The 19,378-nt window shown below is 39.6% G+C and overlaps 2 protein-coding genes across 10 annotated transcripts in view; one reads left to right on the forward strand and one right to left on the reverse strand.

Annotated features, from left to right (window-relative positions):
* Positions 1 to 12,862, forward strand: part of sgip1a (SH3GL interacting endocytic adaptor 1a) — an 84,301-nt gene extending 71,439 nt beyond the window's left edge. For 8 of the 9 annotated variants that reach the window (XM_042416298.1, XM_042416299.1, XM_042416303.1 and 5 more), the window contains 8 exons: positions 2,492 to 2,551; positions 3,631 to 3,742; positions 4,906 to 5,061; positions 6,280 to 6,415; positions 6,571 to 6,773; positions 7,132 to 7,196; positions 8,465 to 8,629; positions 9,360 to 12,862. In XM_042416298.1, the coding sequence (XP_042272232.1) occupies positions 2,492 to 2,551; positions 3,631 to 3,742; positions 4,906 to 5,061; positions 6,280 to 6,415; positions 6,571 to 6,773; positions 7,132 to 7,196; positions 8,465 to 8,629; positions 9,360 to 9,382 (920 nt within the window). In that variant the 3' untranslated portion in view covers positions 9,383 to 12,862. The remainder of the gene's footprint in view (positions 1 to 2,491; positions 2,552 to 3,630; positions 3,743 to 4,905; positions 5,062 to 6,279; positions 6,416 to 6,570; positions 6,774 to 7,131; positions 7,197 to 8,464; positions 8,630 to 9,359) is intronic. The other variant, XM_042416302.1, reaches the window with a different exon arrangement.
* Positions 12,863 to 14,092: 1,230 nt separating this feature from the next.
* insl5a (insulin-like 5a) lies at positions 14,093 to 16,003 on the reverse strand. The gene is made up of 2 exons (XM_042417772.1): positions 15,829 to 16,003; positions 14,093 to 14,364 (listed from the first exon to the last, which is right to left on the reverse strand). Exons 1-2 carry the CDS (start codon positions 16,001 to 16,003, stop codon positions 14,210 to 14,212), a joined length of 330 nt encoding a protein of 109 aa, XP_042273706.1. The 3' UTR covers positions 14,093 to 14,209.
* Positions 16,004 to 19,378: the final 3,375 nt, after the last annotated feature.

The raw sequence follows: 19,378 nt of genomic DNA on the forward strand, positions 1-19,378 counted from the left end.
ATTAAGGCTGTGGTGACACAAAAAGCTGCAGCTTTTGCATTATAGTTTATTTTTCCCAAAAAGTTTGAGTGTCTTCCCCTGTGCCCATCTGCCCACTTGCAAGACTTTTCTCTCTGTTTTATGACTGTGCACCAGTGGCTGTCTCGCCGTGTCACCATGGCAACCTCCTGTCTCTTCTCTCGGCGACACATATTGTGTGTGTATTGAGTGCAGTGCAGCCACTCCCAGATACCTTTACTCTGAGTCTGCGCAACAAAAGTGTATTTGAGTGTTTGTGTGCTGTGTTCAATGAGCATGTCTGAAGAGCTCCTTATCTGTGAGCCCTGGAGATCCACATTGTCTCTCTAACACTCAAACACACACACTACACACTCACATGCATACTGTCAGATCCGAGCTGCTACTTACAGAAGCGTTTGAAGTCTGGCATGAGAATTAGGTCGAATTAGGCAGGCAGCAGCTGTTTGGTATTCATGCCATCCTCTCCCTACCGCTGGAGTAGCACGACACAGCCTCAAGTTCAACCAATCTCCGCTGGCCTTAAAGCCTCCGTCTACTCCCTCGCTCGACCCCTGACGCCCACCTTTCACACCTGTCACTCATACACTCTCCAGTCATGCAAAAATACAACCCCAAACCACACCCTCCCCATCTGAACACCTGCCCTTTTGTTCTCTTCATGAAGCACTACGCTGCTCTCATCGATCCATCACCCGACATTCCACTCAGTCACTCAACAACACAGCTTCATTGACGGGACCCCTCATCATAACAATAGTATGGACGGGAACAAGCCTACTTTTTTTTTTCCAGTGTCACATGGTGACATGAGTAACATGCACACATTTGACATTCCTTGGTCATGTTTGTTTTTCTCATACTGGAGCTATGTCCCAGTTCAATGGCTGGATCCTCCGAAGTCTTGATTCCTAGACTATAAATCTACAAGTTGAGTTGTAACACTGACAAAAAACACTGTAGGATGTAAATAATGGAAACCAGGCATGCTGTAAATGCCACTGTTTGTGCATGTTAGCAGCATGGGAATGTTTTTGTTTAAAAAAAAAAAAAAGTCCTACTAAAAATGGAGAATTTACTGATATATAGTGTTTAAAATGATTTGGTCAAGTTTTTTTTCAGTTGGGCTTTTTTTTTGTATGGTACACTAGAGAAGCAGACAGGAAATGGACAGAGAAAGACCAGGGGCATTGTGGCCACATGGTATGCATCCCAACCACTAGGGCAGCAGGATGCCCCACTTGGTACACTCTGCTCCAGTTGTCCATTTTGTTAGGCTGAGTTATAATCTGATAATGATATATCAGCCAATTTTTGCATAATAATGTAAAAACAAATATTTTTGATACAGATCCCTTAAATCGTGTCATTTTAAAGAATTATAGCCAAGATATGTACCGAGTGTGACATGTCTTGACAACTTGACACTACTCTCTGATGGACAAACTCTGTTTCTAAATGACTTCAAACGTATCTTTGGCTTTTCTATGCTGCAATTTGTTGTTATCTGCCCAAAACAAAACTTAACAACTGTCTGAAAGCTCTATTAGTTTTAGTCTGTGTAAGACTAGATTGTCTCATTTTTAGAGGTGGCACAACTTCAGTCTGCCCCTCAGGTCTTTTTGAAGAATCCACCTTCATGATCTGTGTCCTTTGGAGGAACCAGCCACTGAAACTGGGACGCAGCACCACTGTCACTCCTCATTCCTGCTCTCTGGTCCTGGGCCTTGGCCGCCCCCTGCAGGGTGTCTTTGTAAACGACAGTCAGCCTCCATCTGTTCCATAATTTGGTATGTGAAGGCCTGGAGGAAAATGGGAGCTCAGCAAGACACTGAGTCAAAAGCCTAAATTACATTAAAGTAGATGAGTAAGATGTAGTGAGGCCAGTTTTTGCTTTAGACACTCTGGCACTGCCTAAATTGCCACAATGAGAGCATCAGCGGACAAAGAAATACCATTTTCAAACATAAGCTGCTACCCCTGAAACAGGAAGTGACCAAACTGTCTCTTCTGGCAGTCCCTCCTCAGACTATAGATATATACAAATATACAGACGAGTCATCTCCTTTCCAGTATTGCACACCTGCAGATTGCACACATCTGGCCCTCACTGCACCTGAGTCCTGCCTTTCCTCAGGCACGCAAGCACCCACAAAAAAAACATCCCGTCACACCCATGTTGTCACATGTTCTGTCCTGACGGTGTTTCAGTTCGACATGGCCCTCTGTCCCTCTTGGTCCCCGGCCTCCACCTCCACGTTTCACCTCACTGTGACATGTGATAGACCTACCATGTGAGACTCACGCTACTGTCCTTCTCTCCTTCCCCTCTCACCCCTCCTCACCTACTTTCCTCAACTCCTTCCCTCCCTTTCATCCCTCTTCCTCCTCCTTCTCCCCCATCCCCACCTCCCTCCCTCCCTCCCTTCCTCCCTCCCTCCTCCTTCGACCCCACCCCCTCAACCCCGCACAGAGAATGACCAGCCATCCCTTGTATGGTTTGACAGAGGGAAGTTTTATTTAACCTTTGAAGGTAAGTTTTCTCTGCACCAGGGTTAACTGTAGCGTGCACACACACTCTTTTGAGGCCCATTTGTGCAAAGCTTGGCCCCTACCCTGCCCTGCCCCCTTCTTTCCTTCCTTCCTCCCTCCCTTCCACTCCACTCCTCTTCCTCCTCCTTTGCAGTCTCTCCATCACCCTAACCCGAACCATGCTAACTCCTGGCTGAGCCCCCTTGTATGCAGTCACAACTATGCAGTGGCCTCATTTGTCATATCCTTCTCTACTTTCTCTTCCTGACATTGTTCATTCTCATTTAGTCTGCGCTGACCGCCTTCCATTCCCTGAAGAATCACCGTTCTTCGTGTACTTTACTAATCTTTTCGTCGTCATCTTTCTCCTTTGTGTCATTTGGTTTTTGGTTTGATCTTTGGGCTGTCTGATCTTCTTTGATCTTGTCAGAATAATTCAACTTTAATAGCATGTTTGGAATAAGCATGCATATTTCTCTCAGACTTTCTCTATGTCTGCATCTGTCTTTCTTTTCTCATCTACTTTCGCTTATTCAATTAAAAGTGTCCACATATACAAATACTTGTTACTTAGAGGATGAGTTCCAACATCTAACACAAAGTTAGGAAAGATATTTGAACTAATCCTGCAATTTCACAGTCAAAGAGCAGAGAGAAATTGGATATCTTCACACATTTTCATGCCACCTTACTAACACCAATGTTTGTTCTCAGTTCAGATAGTTGTAATTTCATTTCATTTCATCACACTAGTTTGCACACCATGTTTTGTTCCTCATTTCATCCACACACTATTGTTGAGGAAGAGCGTAGAGCCAAGGTTTGGGAGTTGGAACATCTATCTGATGTGTGTGTTTTTCTGCTGGGTTGAAGCTGCTATAGATTGATTTTAAACCGACTGAAAAAGATTTAAATGATGATTTTTAGAGAAACAGACTGTGGTTATATCAACCAAAAAAGGATAGTAAATGGTAAAAATTCAGCTGAGCTGACTGTTAGTTATATGCATTGCTTGAGTGTGTGTCTTGTGTCTCTCAGTCCTATTTAATGTGTGTCTGCATGTGTGTGTGTTACCTCCAGGCTGCTCCAGAGGACCCAGTCCTCTCACCATGGGAGCTCAGGACACGCTTCCTGTGGCCGCTGCGTTCACAGAGACGGTCAACGCCTTCTTTAAAGGGGCCGACCCCAGCAAGTAGGTCAACATGTGCTTCACACATTCCAACATAATAATTAGGATTCCCTCACTAGGATTACTATATGGATGTCTTCTATGTGACTGATGTGAAAAGAGTGTGTTTTAGTTTGTACTGCAAAACGAGGAGGATAATGCTGGAATTAGTAAAACTTTGCTTTGATCCCCAGCTCATTTAGCATTTACAAACAGTATATTATAATAAATTGTTTATGACACACTATAGTGTAGAATTAGGTAGTTATAAGGACAATTCTATATTTCATATGATCACACACATGAGAACCTTACTGTGTGTTATAAAACATGTATTAATCATGTTTGAAACTGTTTATAAATGTGTCAGAACTCATTAAGACATTCTTGACCTCAGAAATAGCAGTTTGACAAATAAATAACTCAAGGTTCACTTTCTAGATTTTCTCACAGAATTAATGGTCTTCATCAATGGATGGAGTTTGATCAGTTGTCATTGAGAGTGAAGAATATTTAGAAATAAATTAATACTTCATTATTAAACATATAATATCACTGAGCAGTTGAGGAGCTAAGAGGAATAAGCTGTTTATAGTTATTAACAGTTATTAATTATGCCTGCATTAAATACATAAAGATTGTGATTCAAACACAAGAGGCACAAAAGTTTTTTATAAAGTAAGTTAATGATAGTATGAGAAACTAATTAGGGCTTAAAGGTGCAGTGTGTAGGATTTAGGTTTCAGGTTGCAACAAGCTGAATACCCCCCCTCAAGCATGAAGCATGTAGGAGAAGCTACACTAGCCACGAAAATCGCAAAAGGCCCTTTCTAGAGCCAGTGTTTGGTTTGTCCGTTCAAGGCTACTGTAGAAACACGGCATTGCAATATGGCGGGCGAGGACCCGCTACCTATGTAGATATAAAGGACTCATTGTAAGGTAATGAAAACACAAGGATACTTATTTCCAGATGATTATGCACTAATTAAAACACACTTATGAATATTATATAGCTGCCAGGTCCGTTCAGCTAGATGCCACTAAATTCTACACACTGCACCTTTAAAGCCGTCCCATTGCAATGTTTATTAAGAAAAGAAACACAAAGAAAATGACTTGAACACATCTGAGTGTGTATGTTTTGTATTGTCTGTCCCCCTTTTTTCTCCTCTTCCTCTTTCTCTCAGGTGTGTCGTGAAGATCATAGGTGAGATGGTTTTGTCATTCCCGGCGGGAATCACGAGGCACTTTGCCAATAACCCGTCCCCTGCCGTGCTAACCTTCAGCATAACCAACTACAGTCGACTGGAGCATGTGCTGCCTAACCCCCAGCTCCTCTGCTGGTAATGACACGGCTCACTGTGAACTCACCACCTCACTCTCATAAAGAATAATAAAGCATACAAAACTTTTCTCACTGGAGGCAGTGTCTCAGTGAAGAAGTAGTTCAAGTCTGAATGCTTTATTGTCTAACTTAAGAAGTCCCCCTAAATGTTTTATATGTTGTATGTAATTTAACTAAACTTAATTAAAACCTAATCAAATGTTCTTACTTACTGTGCATTATAATTTGTATTAATTATATTAATTTTTACTTATAGAGCATGTAAGAGAATAGCTTAAAGAGCATGACACATTTTGCATCATATATTCACACCAAGATTCCCGTCTTGTTCCCTACTGTTGTTTCCTATTCCTATTATTCGTAATACTCATAATATATTTAATCATTATAATAAGATTTGTTTCCACTCAACATATCCTACTTACCACCCTTATGATATGTAATAGTGACATATTTCACACAGGGAAAACTCAATGCGCTTTATTAAAAAAACATCTAAAATATACAAACAGCATGAAAATAAATTATAGTATAATAATTAATAATGATGTGTATACAGTATGTCTGTGTTTGAAATAAGGGTGTAAACTGGTAAAAGTATCTGTGAACTGGCTCATAGCACATTCATGATCCCATATGGACAAGTTCGGTTGTTAAGTGGTGACTAGTGATGAGTAAACTTGAGTGAGATCATTTCAGACACTGATCAGCTGTCTATTGAGTCACCATGAGGACATCTGAGTATTCAGACAAACTACCTTAAACAGAGATCAGCTTTGTTTCTGAGTCCTTGTTTGCACCTGTTGTAAAATACTTAATATATCACCTACTTGTGACCCATAAAAAATCATTTTAATGTTGATATGTTAACCAAACCCCCCACTCATTATGGAACTAAAATCATATTGCTTCACAGTAGTGCAATTTCTATGTCATAAAAGCAAGAATAAAAAAATGTTTGTCATAAAAACCCCACATAGCTGTTGTAAAATTAGTGCAAAGCACGACCTCTTGTGGCTCTTTATTGAAATTAAATTTCTGACAAACTAAATTTTGCAAATTTCCAAAGTCATTACTGCCAATTTTTTTTTTTTATTATTTTTCTTGTCAAACATTATTTTAGAACTGAGAAGCTGGGTGCATTTACACTGTATGAGAGAGGATCATGTGAAACGTCTGTGTTTTGATCGTGCTTTTCTTCCTGTTCCTCCACTAGCGACACCACCACACAAGCCAAGGCTGATGCCAAGGACTTTTGGGTGAACATGCCAAACCTGATTTCTCATCTGAAGAAGGTGGCAGAGCAGAAGCCACAGGCGACATACTACAACGTGGACATGTTAAAGTATCAGGTAAGCTCTGCCTTCAGGGAGTCAACCACACCAGACGAGCAGACAAAAAAAAGGGCATTAAAAATACAAAACTATTACTGAATTGACTTTAAAAAAAAAAAAAAAAAAAAAAGACAGCAGTTTTATGTTGTGTCTACATTATTGTATTTGTGTAGGTATCAGTGCAGGGTCTCCACTCCACTCCTCTGAATCTGGCTGTGAGCTGGAGGTGTGAGCCCACCAGCACGGACCTGAGGATAGACTACAAATACAACGGAGAGGCCATGACAACGCCGATGGCCCTTAACAATGTCCAGTTCCTCGTCCCTGTCGATGGAGGGGTTTCAAAACTACAGGCTGTGTTACCTCCTGCTGCATGGTAGAGTCTTCACTTTGTTATGATGTTAAAGCCAATAGTACCATTGAGCATATTATGTAATATATAGCCAACCAATTAAACAGGATGATATGGTAAAGAGGGTGGTAAGATGTATAAAGAAAGAGAATTCCAGGGAGGGATGTCTTACTTAACTTTGGTTATCCTGACTGCACACTGTGAAATTGTTTGTATCAGCATTATACCCACGATGACAGTAAAGTGCTCACTTTTACGTGTTTTCCCTTTAATTGGTCTCATAGGCTTTAGAAGCTTTATAAATGTGGTACTTGATAAAAAAGTAAAAATGGGTTTTGATTGCCTGCTTGACTCCTTTTCTGCCCTCTTATGATCCTGACAGGAACGCAGAGCAGCAAAGAATCCTTTGGAAGATTCCTGATATCTCACAGAAATCTGAAAACGGAGGTACGTACAGTATAATAATTAATAATTAGTAATTCTAATATTCTTGAAAGACTGTAGGTGATGAGGGAGTCCCATTTTTATTCTTATATTTAGTTAAGGCCATTATCAGGGCAGGTTTTGACACTTCTGGAGATCTCTGCAAATTGTTCCTTTTTGGGTTCCCCCTTTAATCTTTAACCAATTTTACTGTCACCCAGATCACATCAGTTCTTGAAGTCTTTACATCAGTTTTTGGTGTGCACATGGGAGGGCTTTGCTCCAAGAGACCCCCTATTAAAGAACAGTTGAATAGCCCAGTAAAATGTCTGTGTTAATGTTCTTATTTTACAAGATAAGAACCAGCAGGTGGAAAGAAACACTCTAAGATGAAAAGAAAAGTACAAACAGCTTTGACAGAGTTCAGATCCCACATGAGTTGTAACAGAGTCTGCAGGCATGCAGAGCTAGACAATGTTAAACACTGAACTACAATCTGCACCAGGAGCCATGAATGCAGCTCAACAAGCTATGGAAGACAGTGTAGTGCTTTTAGTCCTCCAGGAAAAAATCGGGGCCTTATCGGCAGTTGTCTTGTTCGTCTATACCACAGGATGGCAGCTCTGCCTGAAGTAACCAATGCCCCCCACTGTGTGACAACGGTAGTACAATTACCTCAGCAATCCTCTTTGATATGCTGCTTTAAGACTCTATTCAGTGTAACATCTCACTGCACTGTGGTTGTGTTTTATTGTGCTTATTCTCCGAGGAAAGAAGAAATCACACACACACACACACACACACACACACACACAATCAATTGATAAAGAATAGTTTGATTTGTGCATCTGTGATGACAAACTGACGTCATATAACCTACTTTAATTATTTGGCCTGTTTCGTATGATATAAGGCAGAAAGTTTCCAGGGCTTACCTGCTCTCCAGGAGAAGAACAGCAAACTAAATTATGTATTTTCTTCAAGATAGAAAACACAATCAATCCTGAAACATGATCACTTTATCCCTGCTTCTTTTGGACATGAATGACTTCAATGTTTTATCCTTTTAATGTAAAAAAAAAAAAGCCCCTCTGATAATGTGTAATTTACTTTTTCAAATGAAGAGATCTGCTTTCTGCATTTTTCATTGTGTGATCCAGGACTGATGTATCTTAACATATCTGTTCACATTTGAATTTTTGAACTTGTCCCCTTGTGCACATCACTGTCTATGAAATGTTAGTGATGAAGTCGTCCGTCCTTGTGTTTCTAAATATGAACTCTTCCCTAAGGTGTGGGATCGTTGTTAGCACGCTTCCAGCTAACAGAGGGACCCAGTAAACCAGCTCCACTGGCGGTGCAGTTCACCAGTGAGGGCAGCACCCTGTCGGGCTGCGACATTGAACTGGCTGGGCCAGGATACCGCTTCTCTCTCGTCAAGAAGAGGTTTGCCGCAGGTCAGTTTACCATTTTAATCGCAGCATATAGAGCGATTTTTTTTTTTTTCCATTTTCCACAACTGCCAATTTAAAGTTCTGCCAGTTCTTCTAGAAGATTAAACCTTTTTTAAAAATTGTTTTATTTTTCCATAAGCAATTAACGTAATTTATTAACCACATAAAAAAGTAATGATTTGTCATTGTTTGATGTTAAATAACAATATAAGAAAGGAATATTAGTCAGATTTTTCATCTGTTACACTTGAGAATTTTTTTTTTGTTGTTGTTTTTTTGGATATGTGTTTTTATTTATATTTACACTTAGAAATCTTATACCTGTATTCTCTATTATATTTCTGATTTGTGGGTATAGTATATATTATAGTATAATATACCTTTTTGTAAGAGACAATGTGTAAACGATATGTAATAATTTTGTTAGGATAGGTATTGTTCAATTGATTTAGGTGGTTATCTAATAGAAAGTCAGTCAACCACAGTACTGTATGAGATGATGTCGTTCTCAGTACTAAACTATAATTATCGCAGATTAAGAATACATAACTTCGAATTTGTATAAATAAACTACATTTTAGCTAGTCTCATGCTCAGTGCAGCTAAAAAAGGTAATTTTTTCATCTCATCCTTGCAAACAGTGCTGTACATTAATTTATCGTGCATCATAAACAATAGATCTGAGTTGTAGTGACTGAGACATAACCAAAAGCATTTTGTTGATGACTTTCAGGAAAATATCTTGCTGACAACTAACCCATGCTACTGAGAACAGCACTGTCGAACAAAACAATCCCAGTGGACTGAGGTTGACACCGAGGACAGAGGACAGACCGGACAGACCTCCATTAACCTTTTCTGAACCCACATGACAGGTCCGCAGCCTACCCAGCAGTATTGTATAACTTACATATAGCATCGTGGAACTGTTTTAGGTCATGTAATTATTGTATTTGTATTCATTTCATAACATCTGTATTGCTGCAGTTCAGACACCTGGGTTCTTTCTTCCTCTGAAGTCTGTGCCTCTGTCTCCATCCTCCTCTGGTCAATGTGTGGTGGTGTTTTTTAAAGTTTCACTGCAGCTGCCTGACCAGCCAGGTTCAGCCAGATTGTGCTCTGGATGACGTGTTGTTTGTTGTCCCTAGTCTAGAAAAAAGCGGCTGTAGAAATATCCTCGAATAAGATCTTTGCGGTCAGAGACACACCTCAACCTTAGACACATCCAAAGTTGGAATAGTTAGAGTTGAACCCAGGATAATACAAGGCAAGTTATCAGCCTTTTAGCACATAAAAAAATCCCAGCCCTCTAAAGTAATCCTTGTGTCAGGGCTTCTCTGGGTCTCTGTCCTCACTGTCTCGCCATGAACGCGGGTGTACGTTTGGCTCTTGCCAGCAAATAAATGCATTATCTGATGCAGTTTTACACACGATGTCACAAGATGTTATGTCTTGTTTGTGCTAGTGTGTGATCGAAATGAAACACAAGATCAAGTGACTACAAGGAAGCTTAAACTCAAAAGATTTTCATGCATCACCTACTGGTACTACAGGGTCACATGACTTTGACTCACATCTATATATTTCTTTTTAAGATAAATGCACTGATCAGTCAATCAAACTGTTATTTTATTTCCTCAGAAATCTACAGACATGGAGAGGTTTTTAGCAGTTAGGCAGCTGCAATGATAAATCAATTTACTGGTTGCAAAATAAGAAAAATATGTTTTCCCGTGAGAACAAAAGAAGTGTAAAAAGTGTCATTTTAAATCAATAATATATATCTTACAGTAAAGGGCGTTTGGTGTTTTCCTCGTATTGTCAGATAGCCTTTCTGTTGTTCCCAGGACAGCAGTGTTAGACTCCAGATTACATGACAGCATTCTATTTTTATTTATTGATGACGATGATTTGTTGTATAAAACATGTGATTCTGTATATGAATAGAATTTGAATGGTATCACACAACTCAGAACCCTTAAAGGTATAAATATTTGAATTCTTTTTTTTTTTTTTTTCTTTTGTTATCTGTGTAGTTGGGTAACCTGTGTACAGTATAAGGTATAATTTTTGAATTTATTTCAGATATAATTTTTTAACTCAAGTGCAACAGAAGATTTGAGCTATATATGGGCTGGGGTGGGTAATTTAAAGAAAAAGATAAATATCTTCCTGGATGCTGTGTTATGCTTTGTGAAAGCAGTGTTAATGTAGAGTTAGTTAAACCATGGGCAAGGTCCACACTTTAAAGCAGTAGTTTGACATTTTGGGAAACATGCTTTTTCACTTTCTTGGCCAGAGTTAGATGAGAGGATCGATACCGCTCTCATGTTTGTATGCTAAATGTGACGCAATAGTCAGGAGACAGTTAGCTTAGCATAAAGATTTGAAACAGGATGAAACAGTTAGCCCGCCTCTGTCCAAAAGTGAACAAATGGCACCTCTGAATCAACGCTAATTAACATTGTACCTCGTTTGTTTAATTTGCACAAAAATCAGAGAGTAAAAATGACAAGTTGTGGTTTTAATGAAACATTGAGGTAAGCTTCATAAAACAAATGGGGACATGAGAGAGGTATCAATCTTCTCATCTAACTCTTGTTAAGAAAGCAAATATCCCAAATTGTCCAACTATTCTTTTAAAGAAAGACAAGACAATGACAACAAAACAATCAGTTTTCCTCAACTGCAGTGATGAAGTTTGGTGACTATGGTACCACTACTGGAACAGGATTTGTTTACCGGGACCAGCTTGTTTTTTTTTTTTTAATTCAAACACTCAAGTTTTGATCCAACATTCTCAGTTCCTACATCTACCCATTCAGTTATTCCTGAACTTAGTCCATACGTCACCACAAGCTTCTCACTATTCTCTTACCTGTTTCCATTTACCTCAGTGGTACCTGAATCCCCTGAGCGGAAATGATATCATGAGCACACCCCCGATCATCCAACCAGCGCTTAAATCCATGGCTTTATTTTGCATAATTGTAACGGTCTCTGTGAGATGACATGAGTTGAATGCGGTTGTGGAGCGAGGTTAAGTCGACCAAAATGCTTTTTCTTTTGTATTTTATGTGTGTGTACCCCGACAGTCAGTCCTCTGTTAAGGAGAATAAGCTGAATATTTTTAAAACTGATTAAAAAAGAAAAAATGTTATATTGTTTAATGTGAAAAAAACACTGTGCTGATGATGTTGAACTTCCTGAATGCTCTGACACTCAACATGAAGAACAAAAAGTGTGTGTGAAGTGTATCTGAAGCTCTCCGTACTGTACTGTATGTCAACATTCTGCTAAATGCAACCAATCATAGTCCTTTCAGAGCTTTCGTAAAAGCATCTTAAACTGGGTTTAGGTGAAGAAAACAACACGCCTCACATCAATACTCTTATTCACTGATAGAGTACTTTTGATTGGGCAACGTTTTTAAATATATGTGGTTATTTGGCCAGTGAAAAAATCTGATCTGGGCTGTGTCGTTCAAATTAAAATCTTGTTCTTAACCAGATTTTTCCGATGAAGACTCAATCTGAAAGAGCATTGTGGATTACTGTGAGGTTGCATTTAATTTGTTAATGTGAAGTGATGATGATTGGTGCCATTTAGCTCCCACATTAGCTTGGTAACATTTGCTGTCAGTCATGTCAGTCTGTCATTTAGTTGACTGGATGAATCGATGTGCCTCACAGGAAGTTGTTACCTTCTGGGTGAATCTTGAAGCTACCAGTGCAACAGTCACTACAGCATTATCTACAGAGGCCCACCATACACTTATCCCATCATGCATCTGTTTTAAATTACCACTACACTACAGGTTACAGACATGTCTTTCAGCTTGAAAGACAAAACAAAACCTGATTTCAGTCTGTTGGTTGCCAGATAAAACTTTGCATCTTTTAATATAAAAATGAAACAAAACTTTCCAGATCTTCATCTCCATGGTGAATTTGTCCTGCAGTAATTTATTATTGCATGCAGAGCATGCAGTAAAAGGTGGGGCATCTCATGATGATAGATAGTACTGAAATGACATGTTGTGCTGTTGTCACTTACCTGTGTTAATGTTGAGAAGAGCAGGGAGTGTGTTTGTGTGCTATAAGCCAGAATGCTTTTGGTTCTGTACCGTTAACCTCAAACACATGTGCAAGCTCTTTGTACAGTACATAACAATGCTAAGATGAACTGAGAAACTTAGTTTGCTTCTTTCCAAAACCAATAAAAGTTATAACTGGATGCCTGTGTTTGCAGTTGTAGTTTTGTATGATTTAGCACAGTCACAACTTTAAAGGATGGGTTAACAATTGCTCATGTCTGTCCCAAAACAACAGTCAGAAGCCCATTTGAATATTGACACATCTCTTGCTGTCTTTCCTCCTGTTCATACTGGCCATTAGAAGATCCCTTCATAATGCACTTTCAATGTAAATGATTGGGGACAAAACCCTCAGCCTTGAAGCAAATATGAAGCTTCAGCCGTCCAAATTAGTCAAATCAAGTCAATATCCTTCAAAGTTACTGTCTGTTGTGCCAAATTCCCTCTTTGTTATGATCCTTCCACTGTAGCTGAAAAAGAAAACACTGTCCATCAAGACACAAAGAGGGATTTTATTTTACTAAAAAGACAACTGTGAAAGATTTCCACTATATTTGACTAACTCAGACAGCTAAAGCCGCATATTGTCTTCAGATAAGCATTTGAAAATATTTTTGCTCAAAACGAGGACTGTGAATTTTGTCCCCCATCACTAATGGTCAGTATGAACAAGAGGAATGATTATAGCGACCAAGCCTTTTTCAATGTTCAAATGGGTACCTGACTATTGTTTTAAGACAGACTGGAAAAATTGTGAATGTATCCTTTAAGTATGTAGTCCTACTGCATATTCATTGGCTAATTTGTTGTCATGTAGTAGTGTTTTATCTCATTGACACTAGGTTTTGCAGAAATTATCTAAGCATTGTCCAGTATGAGGACTGTGATTTTAAAAAGACCTCACACCTCACAGAATGTAAGCCCTGTGCAAGAACATTTATTTGACAAAAATAGTGAAATGATAGAATACAGCTCAATTTCTCTATAAATACATACAAGCAGACATGGAAGTTTTTCAAACCTGCGACCCTGTGGATACTCGCTACATACAGGACATAGTAAGCTCAGGCGGAGATGTATTTCCTCTCCTTACACAGAGTAGGATATGATACAAGTGCTACATCCTGCACCTTTAAATCAAATCCCTGAGTGCATTTACCTTAAGTTAGTTTTGCGTCATTGAGTATAGTTAAATATATTTTTATGGTTGCACACATCTTCCAGCTCAGGTTTACAAACATGTTCGCAGATGCTCCATTGGTCCGCATTCACATCTACAGTCTTTACAAGTTAAAGTAAAAACTCACAAAAATATCAAATGCAATTTGAAAAATAGCAATTAGGGAAATGACCATTATAGTTCACTCAGCAATCATACTGTCTTAAAGCATGATTTAGATTTGGTTTCTAGTAAGGCAAAATGGGAGGAATTAGTCATTTTGGTCACTTGGAGAATTACAGGAGAAGAGGAGAGAGAGGAGTCGTTCTCAGCAGAGGAAGGTGAGGTCGCTCTTCCTGCAGCCCACCTGGCAGCACACGGTGGTCAGTATGTTATTCATGTCCCGTCTGGTCAACTCAGAGCCCGAACTGCTTCTGCTGCTGCTCAGGCTCTCCAAGCTGCTCTGCTCCCCTGTGGGCAGACCTGGAACAAAAAAACCAAAAAAACACTTCTGACATTGTTCAATTTAGTCCAAAAAGTTTACACACAATCTCTGCCAATGTCAGTCTTTTACTGTTGTCAATTTGACTAAATGTGTTTGTAGGTATAAGTTGTATTAGTTTTTTTTTTTAGGTACTTTTTTCAGTTGTTTCTAATTAGGTGATCGATGAACAACTGTTTTGAGATAAATCTTTGAGGTCTAATTGAGGTCCATGTTCCCATTAAATAAGGAAACTCTAAATGACAGCAGATTAAGTCTGTGCTATTTGTCTTCTACAGTGTCACTTTACTCTTTCTAATCAGCACAGCTGATAGGCTAACTGGGTTTATTTGTGTGTGTGATGGGCAGAGAGAGCAAGCCTGCCTGAGGAACACACTGCTCCAGTATTTAATCATGATATGTGGGCTACTCTGGCCTAATAAGATAGAGCAGCAGACAACATGTCCTTGTGCGAGGGCACCTGTCTGCCTGTACACCCACTGCAAATACTGAGTTAATAGTATATACTGTTCATGGAGCAAGGACAATCACAGTATTTGGTTGAATTATGCTTGTCCCTTTGTGCTTAGTGAAAAAATATATGGATGCAATGAAAAGCTGACTGTCACTAGCTTTCAAGAACATGAATCCATCATAGTCTGGTAACAGTGAGATATGATCTTACATTCAAAAAATAATAATTTATTCCAGAAGGTGTAAGTTGGCAGCTTAGTGGGCTCAAATTTTGAACCCCCGATTCAATGAAAATACATTCAAAATATGCATGTGGTTTGAAAAATATCGTTGAAAGAAAAAGAAAATTAGAAAAAGAGCAGCTGTGAATAATCAAATGAAGGATGGCTGAATTCCATTTAGCTGCTTCAGTTTCAGGGTGCTGGTATTGTGCGCTGGCTCATCTTGAATATAACAGAGCCATTGTTAATATCATTAGTAACACCTATGCTTTTGTGAAAAAATCGGCTGTGAAAAAGGCATATCAATTATAAACAGGATGAAGTCTTAGGTCACCTTTTGCAGGAAATTGAGGAAGCACACAAGAGTATGATTCCACAAATGACTGAAACTACAGGATACAATTTTTTTTTTTTAAAGTTACTTAAATTTTATTTATTCAAGAAGTATCACTGAGTCACCTTGCAAGAAAGACCGGAGAAAATAGTAAACAGTAAATACTCAGGAAGTAAGTTATGACTAAAAAAGTAAAATGGGAGTAGTTACAGAAATACTGTATACTAGGTAACACTTTGGTGTACAGTACATCCACCAAAAAATAGCTTTAGGTAATTTACACCTGATGATTCTTTCTTTTATACAAATATGGTTGTAATAAGGCCTGAAAAATGCAAATTTGTAACTAAAAGTCTTAACGGGGAAAAAAATAATAATTTCTGACAACAATATACAGCATATCTCCTGTTTTGAGAATAAAAATAAAGATGTCTCACCGTCCATGTCTGACTCAGTGAGGAATCTCCTCCAGCGGGAGCCTCCGCAGGTGTAGACGACGGCCCTCAGAAACTCTCGGCCGCACAGCTTCACTGCATTCGCCTCTGCTGATTTCACCTGATCCACACACACGGCTGCAAACAACAGCATAGGCAACACCACCAGAGCACGCATGCTGGATACCTGAGTGTCTATACAGGCCTTTATATCTCGCTGTTGGTCTGTTTTGTCCGCTGTTCCAAACCCACCGCAGCTGCTGCGTGTTATCTAGTCAGCTTCTCTCTTGAGTCAAGTCTTTTGGAGGATGCAGCACACAGTGGACTTCCCTTCATTATATACCATCCACCTTTCAGTTCATCAATGCTGAGTATGTCTCCACCTCCCTCTAACTGGGTCTTAGCCCATCCCATTCACACACAAACATGAACACACACACACACCCTGTTTATCCTGATGCTTCTAGACAGTCACGTCATTTTATGTTTCCGGTCTCCCCCACCGTCCCCATTTTTAGCTGTTTAAGAGAGAGTGACGGCCATCAGCCTTTTACACCCCTCGACTAGCACTCACATTAGATGAGGGCAGCCTTCTCAACCTCCTTGTGATTACATGATTCAAGGCTGTGATTGCACTGACCTTCACTTCAGTGCATGGCTAATTAAGTGATGCAAAGTGTTTCCCCCTGCAGTCAAACAGATGTTTCATCTGTTTACGACATTTTGATAGCCTGGTTGTCTTCTGCTTTACAGCAGTTTGGGGCATTTGAAAGGAAAAAAGTCAATGTTGACAGTCCATCATCCAGGTCATTATTGTGCTGCTGATGGTGAGATGTGATACTCAACATGATATTTCAGTTTGATCATTAACGGTGGAGGTCCCACTTAGGATGTCTATGAAATTATATTGTGTTTAGTTGGACAGGCTTTATGGTGGTCCCTATGGTAGTGGAAAACTAAGACCAGTTTTTTTGATTGGTAAAATAGACAGAGGAAATATTTACTGCTTCATTTAACAGTATTCTTTTTTCTTTTTTTTAAAAAACTTTTTAGAAAACACTAAAAAAAAATAATCGTGCATTCAAGAGAAATCTTATTCATCTGAGATTTACCTTAATACTGATTCTGGCTGACAAGCTAAGCTGGCTGAAGGAGCCTGATCATATACTGTGAACCAAAAAGCATTTTCCCATAAGGTCACATCTAAAGGGGGTTAAAAATGTAAATTAAGAGAAATTGTTTTATCTACAACTGTAGCTACACTACACCCTTTCCAGGTGAAGGCTTTTGCACATTTAAAGAGATTTTGCATCATTTGAGATACTATTTCTACTTCAATAAAAAAAGACCTGAATTAAAATGTAACAAGTAATAACTTACTGGCTCTTTCAATTAAATAAACATTATATAAGCCTAATTGCAGCACCTGAGACACTCAACTATTCAGATTCATCTACCTCTTTCAGCTTGTTTCAGTTTGGTGACGTTATCTGTCATCAGAGTACATATCGGGAAACCTCAGACAGTTGCGGACAACAGTTTAGCACTGAATCATTACACATCATGTTCTATAGCTACAAGTACAACAATTATACAAATACAAAATAAACATAAACACTCTTGCATGAAAGTTCACTCTTGACCTTGGAGTGGTTCAACAAACTTTACCAGAGCTTTCAACCAAATCACACTGTATTCATCAGCAGAAGCCCTAAAAATACTATGCCCAGTATCATAACAGCTGCTGAGCTGACAGGTCAACAGATCTATCACACTGACTACTGAGCATCTGCTGAGGAAGACTATGTGAGAGGGTTGAGATTTATGAGAAAAAGCTAGTAAGTGGACCTAGATTTGAGATTCTTTTGTCAAACAAAATAATTTTTTTGCAGACAGAGGGTTATTCATTTATCTATCAATCAATCAAACAATCAATCAATCATTCAATCAAGTTTATTTGTCACACCTAATCTTATAATGTACAATCACAGTGGAATCCTACAGTTCCTTCAATTTGTGCATTAAAAAGAGTTTGAATAGAATAGTAATAGTAATAAATATATGTGTAGGATTTAGGATCCTGGTGGCCTGAGGGTAGAAGCTCCCTCTGAGCCTCTTGGTGCTGGTCTGGTGTATCTGGTACCTTCTTCCTGACCACAGCAGGGAGAAAAGGCCATTATGCAGGTGGTTGGTTGGTTGGTTAATGATTCTCCTAGCCTTATTCTTGTATGGCCTGGTGTAAATATCCTTTAGGCAGGGTGGAGCACCGCCTATTGTATGTTCAGCTGAATTAACCACTCTTTGCAGGGCCTTGTGGTCCTGCTCGGTGCTGTTTCCATACCAGGCAGTGATGTTTCCCGTCAGCATGGTCTTGATGCTGCAGGATTAGAAATTCCTTGGTATTTGAGAGGATACCTGGAATTTCTTCAAGCGTCTGAGGTGAAACAGTCTCTGCCTTGCATTTCTCACCACTGAGTCAGTATACAGCACGCAGGTCAGGTCCTCAGTGATGTGGACACAAAGGTACTTGAAGCTGTCTACTTGAAGCGTAGTGTCTTCCCTGCTTCTTCCCAAAGTCCACTATCAGCTCCTTAGTCTTGCTGACATTCAGAAGTAGGTTGTTGTCCTGACACCGGTGAGTCAGGTCCTCTACTTCCTTCAGGTAGGCCTTTTCATTGTTATCTGTGATCAGGCCCATCACAGCTGTGTCGTCGGCAAACTCGAAATGGTGTTGGAGTTGAAAGTGGCCACACTGTTATGTGTGGAGGGAGTATAACAGGGGGCTCAAAACGCAGCCCTGGGGTGCTCCAGTGAGGGTAGAAGAGGTGTGTCCACCTACTCTCACCACATAGGGTCTGCCTGTCAGGAAGTCAAGGATCCACATACACAGTGAGGTCTTTAATCCCAGATCCTTGAGCTTTGTGACAAGCCTGGAGGGAACTATAGTGTTGAATGCTTAACTGTAGTCAATGAACAGCAATCTCACATATTTTCCTTTCTTGTCCGGGTGAGATAGGGTGGTGTGGGGGATGTGTGCTATGGCATCTTCCCTTGATTGGTTGGGATGATAGGCAAACTGTGCTAGGTAGAGAGGAGCGGATGTAATCCTTGACCAGCCGTTCAAAGCACTCCATCACTACAGAGGTCAGTTTTCTTGGGCACAGGAATGATGGTGGACTTCTTGAAGCATGCGGGTATGAGACTGAGCCAGGGATACGTTGAATATCAATACCAGTATGCTGCTCTGGTTTCAACATACATATTTTACCTTTTGTTACCATGGGAAAGTATGAATGAACTTTTCCAGGATCTTTTGTGTTTCATGATCCTCTAGTGTTTTCCATAGGAGGTTTCTGTCATTATTCTGAAAGGCTGTCCTAATTATAACCTAGCGACTCCTCTCGAGTGGGGACTGATGAGCTGTGTATTGATGGCTGTAATCAGAGCTACAACTTCTTTCATTGTCATAATGAGCTCAGTTTTGTCTTGTAGCCCTGATTACTGAGTCACAAACCTGGAGAGGTAAAGATGATGACCTAGATTACGACAAATA

This window comes from Thunnus maccoyii, chromosome 7 (genome assembly GCF_910596095.1).
Source record: "Thunnus maccoyii chromosome 7, fThuMac1.1, whole genome shotgun sequence".
Lineage (NCBI taxonomy): Eukaryota > Metazoa > Chordata > Actinopteri > Scombriformes > Scombridae > Thunnus > Thunnus maccoyii.

Bases quoted from the DNA above. Each gene is read 5' to 3' on its own strand.
- insl5a (XM_042417772.1), bottom strand. From the start codon at position 16,003: ATGCGTGCTCTGGTGGTGTTGCCTATGCTGTTGTTTGCAGCCGTGTGT. The intron at 14,365-15,828 runs GTGAGACATCTT...TTTTTGTTCCAG, and splicing joins CACTGAGTCAGACATGGACG to GTCTGCCCACAGGGGAGCAG.